The sequence below is a fragment of the Chenopodium album genome, chromosome 7 (genome assembly GCF_948465745.1).
Source record: "Chenopodium album chromosome 7, dcCheAlbu1.1, whole genome shotgun sequence".
Lineage (NCBI taxonomy): Eukaryota > Viridiplantae > Streptophyta > Magnoliopsida > Caryophyllales > Amaranthaceae > Chenopodium > Chenopodium album.
Window position 1 is genome coordinate 27,386,407 of NC_137840.1, and position 5,841 is coordinate 27,392,247.

Consider the following 5,841-nt stretch of genomic DNA (forward strand, 5'->3'; position numbering starts at 1 on the left):
TCTGCTTGGCCATTGGTCTGGGGTCGGCACACAGCTGAAAACCTTGTCTTGATTCCAAAACGCCCACAATACTCTATGGTTGGCCCGCTGTTGAATTGTCGGCCATTATCTGAGATTAAGATGCGGGGTACCCCGAAGCGGGTGATGATATTCCTCCAGATGAACTTCTGAACTTGTTTATCAGTTATAGTTGCCACCAACTCAACCTCAACCCATTTGGTGAAGTAATCCACCGCTACTATCAGGAATTTCCTTTGTCCCGAGGCTATGGGGAATGGTCCTAGGATGTCCATGCCCCAACGATCAAAGGGCAGGACTGACTGAATACTTGTGAGAGCATTGACCGGAACATAGGGCATGTCAGCAAACCTCTGGCATTTTTCACACTTCTTGACAATTCTGGCAGCATCATCCCTCAGGGTTGGCCAATAAAATCCGGCCCTCAACGCTTTTCCAGCTATAGTCCTTGCACCCTGATGACTACCGCATACCCCTTCATGAATTTCTCTAAGTACGTAATCTCCCTCCTCCAGGGTTATGCACTTCAGCAACGGATGAGTGAAAGATATTTTGTAGAGGATCCCATCATGAAGTAAGAACCACTCACTCCGCTTTTTGATCATTTTGATGTCGGGGGTGTCTTCGGGCAGTTTCCCCTTCAAGCATTGAATGATTTGATCCATCCAAGTTTCCCCTCTATCAATGTCCATAATAACAGGATTTTGGGTACTTAGTTTCTCTAACACTTCCCACATGATGTTCCGGGGGGTTGTCCCCTCAGCCAAGCTTGCTAATCGGGCAAGAGCATCAGCTTTTTTAAAAGTTTTCAAAGTTTTCAAAGTTTTCAAACGATCTTGCTAAGCTTTCAGCTTTTTTAAAATAGGCTTTCATGTTCTCTTCCTTTACTTCAAATTCTTTTGTCATTTGCCCCACTATGAGCTGAGAGTCTGAGCATACTTGCACTGATTTTATCTTCATGAATTGGCACAAGTTTAGCCCCAAGATAAGAGCCTCATACTCGGCTTCATTATTTGATGCATGAAAGGCAAACTTGACCGCATATTAAAATTTTTCTCCCCCCGGGGATATGATAACTAGCCCAGCTCCACTCATGGCCTTACTAGACGACCCATCCACATAAAGAGCTCAAGGGGCGGAGGTGTCTGCTGGAGTAGGCCTATGAGCGCATTCAGCTTTGAAGTCGGCTAGGGCTTGGGCCTTGATGGCCTTCAGGGGTTCGAACTCAATTCCGAAATCAGCTAATTGATCCGACCAATCCGTCATTCGGGATGAATGATTTTTGCTCTCTTACACTTTCTTGATTGGTTGGCTGGTGAGAACTTTGATCGGGTGTGCTTGAAAGTATGGCTTCAACTTCCCACTTGCCATCACTAAAGCGTACACCACCTTCTCTGTGAGAGTGTATCGAGTCTCAGCCCCCCTTAGGGCATGGCTAACAAAATAGACAGGTACTTGGCCTTCATCTCTTTCCGCAACAAGAACCGCACTCAGGGCATAATCTGATATGGCCAAGTACACGAATAATGTATCCTCGGGGAGGGGGCTAACAAGCTTTGGAGTGTTCATTAGATGTTCCTTCAGCTGTTGGAAGACTTTCTCAGCTTCCTCATCCCATAAGAACTTAGGCCTCTTGAGGGCCTTGAAGAAAGATAGACTCTTGTCCGCTGATCGGGATAGGAATCTCCCCAATGCGGCTAGGCAGCCTGTAAGGCGTTGCACTTCCTTCACATTTCGGGGGGATTCCATGTCAAGAATAGCTTGAATCTTATCGGGGTTGGCATCAATACCCCGCTGACCAACCATAAAGCCCAGACACTTTCCACCTTGTACCCCGAAGACACACTTGCTGGGGTTAAGCTTCATTTTGTATTTTCTAAGGGTCGTGAAGGTTTCCCTTAGATCAGCTATGTGTTCCGGACTTTCCTTGCTTTTCACTATCATGTCATCAACATAGGCCTCAACATTCCGACCTAATTTCCCTTCAAAGATTTTGTTCATCAAACGCAAGTAGGTAGCCCCGGCGTTTTTCAGCCCGAAAGGCATCACATTATAGCAATACACCCCTTGGCTAGTGATAAAAGCTGTGTGGGCTTGATCTTTCTCAGACATAGGGATCTGATGATACCTAGCATTGGCATCCATGAAGCTTAGGAGGGCGTGAACAGCAGTCGAATCCACCAACCTATCAATCTTAGGGAGGGGGTGATCATCCTTTGGGCATGCCTTGTTCAAATCTGTAAAGTCCACACACATACGCCAAGAACCGTTGGGCTTCCTAACCAGCACTACATTGGATAACCACTCGGTATATTGGCATTCTCGAATGAAACCCGTTTCGAGAAGCTTTTTAACCTCAGCGACTGCAGCTTTGTTTCTCTCCGGCCCAGCATGCCGGAGCTTTTGCTTGACGGGCTTGTAGCCCTCCTTGATGTTCAGCTCATGAGTCATTACCTCGGGGTCTATGCCCGCCATGTTATCTGCTGTAAAAGCGAAGATGTCCTTGTACTCTCTAAGTACTTGAATGATTTCTTCCTTGAGCTGGGGGTCCAAGTTCTTTCCCACCCTCACGGTCCGAGCGGGATCATCCCCTAAGGGTATGCTCTCATCTTCTTCAATAGGCCTAGGCCTACCATATTGCTTTGGATTCTCAGCCACGTAAATGCTCATGACCGGATGAGGAGGTTCATTAATTTCCATGGCTTTCCTCTTGGACCCCTTGTCCTCTTGATTGACGGAGCTCTCAAGCGTCTTCAAGCTATCTACATAGCATTTTCTTCCCTGAAACTGATCTCAAAATATCTTGCCCACTGATCCGTCATCGGTCTCGAATTGGAGGAGTAAGTGATAGGTTGAGATGGCAGCCTTAACCCTATTGAGAAGGGGTCGGCCAAGAATCATATTATATGGTAGAGGGGTATCCACAACTAGGAATGTATGAATCAAGCTTCTCCCCTTGTTCTTTTCTCCCAAATGGACGGGCAGCTTGATCATTCCCAGGGGGTATACATGATGCCCCCCGAATCCCACTAAGGGTTTCTCCAGGGGTGTCAAGTCCCCTCTTCCAAAACGCATTTGCTCGATGCATTTCCATGTGAGGATGTCTGCTGAACTTCCACTATCCACTAAGATCTTCTTCACCTTAGCATTGGCTACCTTCATATGAATCACTAAGGGATCATCATGAGGCCTTTGAATCTTTTTTCCTTTGTCATCCCCGAATACCATGAGGAGGTCCTTCGGGGCAGATGAGGGAGTGCCGATATCATAGATGGGCTCTTCGAGCGATCGCAAGTGACCTTTGCGTGCCCTGTTAGACAAACCTCCAGAGGCAGACCCTCCGGCTATGACATTGATGCTCAGGTTAGTGTCAGCTGAGCTATGAGCCTCTTGCACTTCCTTGGCGGCCTTGCTTTGCTTATCCTTCGGGGGAGACTTAAGATATCTGTTAAGCTTTCCCTCTTCAGCTAGCTTGTCAAGGGCTCTCTTAAGCTCTTTGCAATTCCGAGTGGTATGACCACACTCCTTGTGGTATTCACACCAAAGCTTCTTGTTCCTCTGCTCTATCGGTGTGTTTATGGGGTTAGGCTTAGAATGAATAGCCTTGTGCTTTATGTCCAAGTAGATCTCACGCATGTCAGCATTGTACTTAAGTCCTTCATCATCACTCTCAGCCCTCCTCGGCCTTCTATTTCGGTTATCATGATAATTATCTTCTTGCTTTCTCTTCCCCTTGTTGTTTGCCACGGGTGCCTTGCACACCTCACTAGCTTCAATGATCCTTTCAGCTCTCTCCATGGCTTCAGAGAAAGTGCTCACCTTGTCATGGACAAGTTCAAACTTCAGCTTGTTAGACTTGAGCCCGAAGAGAAGGGCTGTGAAAGCAACATTATCTTGAAGGTCGGGGATGAGCTGAGACTCGGTGTTGAACCTCTTGATATAATCCTTAAGACTTTCATTCTCCCCTTGCTTTACCGTCATCAAATGAACGCTAGTCTTTGTTTGCCTACTCCCAGCGATGAAGTGCTTTTTGAACTGAGTGGCTAACATGTCAAACGTCCTTATGCTCCCGGGGGTAAGGTTGTTGAACCATGTCTAGGCTATGCCCTTGAGAGTAGTAGGGAAGAACCTACACCATGAAGCCTGACACCCGGTTTGGACTCCCATCTGTGCTTTGTAAGCGTTCAGATGGTCATTCGGGTCTGTCTTTCCATCATAAGGGTCCAATGTAGGGATCTTGACCTTAGGAGGAATAGGGGTATTCATTATCTCCTGGCTGAAGGGGGTGATGTTCCTTACAATCCCGAGCCTCTGGGGCCTGGGGGAGGAAGGACGCTCGGGGCTTTTTCTTACTGAACGAGCGGGCTGATTAGCTCCTCTTCTTGGTCTGGAGGTAGCCGAGTGAATCATGCTATCTCGGTACCTTGTTGACCCATGCCGAGAGTGAACTCTAGTTCGACCTCTCTGGGGGGGGGTTGTTATCTTCCTTGGAGTTCTCCCTCTTGGAGTTGATTATCTCTTGGGCATCTAAAGTGCCATCCTTCAGCCTTCGGTCATTGATGATCTCTCTAGCATCTCTTGGCCTACTTGGTTGCCTTGTCTCCCGCTGGGGATCATGAGACTGATCGGGCTGAGAGCGGCGAGATGTCTGAGGCCGAGAGGAGACTTGATGGATATGAGACGCATGAGGATTAGGTTGTGGAGCGTTCCCCTGCCTGCCTTGCCCCACCCCTTGGTTGATAAGTGCCCTGAGGCTTTCTTCCAAGTTTTTGTTGATTTGGGGTGCCAGCTGGTCCAAGTCTCGGCGAGTGACCACTTGGGGGTTGTTCACTTCTCTCTCCGGCTCACTATGAGTCCTAGGTAAAATTTCTTCGACTGCGTGAGGGTTCCTAGCCGAGAGAATTGGAGCTTGCCTAATGACATCTTGATGAGAGCTATGGGGACGCCTAGTGTTCACCATGACTTTTTGTTTGTTATCCCCACATACGGCGCCATCTGTTTCTGGAAACAAAATGCTCCTTGGAGTCTTAGGGTAGCAAAGGTAATCAAGATGTCCTAGAACTATGTCCAATGTATGTCCGAATTTCCCTCAGCTACGCCTTGCTGTCCGAGAGCTAGGCCTGCAAAATAAAGAAGGTTAACTACCCCGGGGGTGTGACCCGGAAAGCCCCTCCGATGATTAAGTCAGCGAACGTACTTTCTAGTGAGAGAAAGTAGAGAGAGAAAGATTACTTTAGAGAGATAAAGTAGAGAGAGAAGATTAGAGAATTAGGAAAAAGTTACCATCATCAATGATTGGAGAGCTATTTATAGATGTACTTTCAGGTGGCAGAAGTTGTACTTATTTGGACAGATTAGGGGTAAATCCGTACTTTGCTCTGACTAATGATGGGTTGGGGTATTTTCGTAATTCCAGGCCACTGGGCTTAGGACAATGGACTAGGCCCAAACAAAAATAATTTGAAGAGAACAAAGCCATAGTACTTCTGTAATTTTTATCTACTTATTTTTATGAAATCAAGAGACAGTAAAAAAGGAAAAAAGAATTATTTTTCAAAATTAAAAAAATAAAATAAAAAATAAGAAAGGAATTAAAACAAAATCCTACTGAGAAAATGCATACCAATTAATCAAGATAGAACTTCATACGTCCAGACATAATTTTGCTAGTCATCATTGCAAGACTTCTGATTTTATTTGTTTTGGAACCGACTTAAGATTGAACTCGAGTTTAAACAAATTTAAAATGTTAAAAATATTTCGAAAATTGTTACAAAAATAATTCATTTATTGATTAAAAAAATCATATTGCAAATTTATCAG

The 5,841-nt window shown here is 45.9% G+C and overlaps 1 protein-coding gene across 1 annotated transcript; it reads right to left on the reverse strand.

The window, feature by feature from the left end:
• Positions 1-2,811: 2,811 nt before the first annotated feature.
• LOC145640117 (uncharacterized) lies at positions 2,812-4,068 on the reverse strand. Its single transcript, XM_081691427.1, has one exon. The coding sequence runs from the start codon at positions 4,066-4,068 to the stop codon at positions 2,812-2,814; it is 1,257 nt and encodes a 418-aa protein (XP_081547553.1).
• Positions 4,069-5,841: the final 1,773 nt, after the last annotated feature.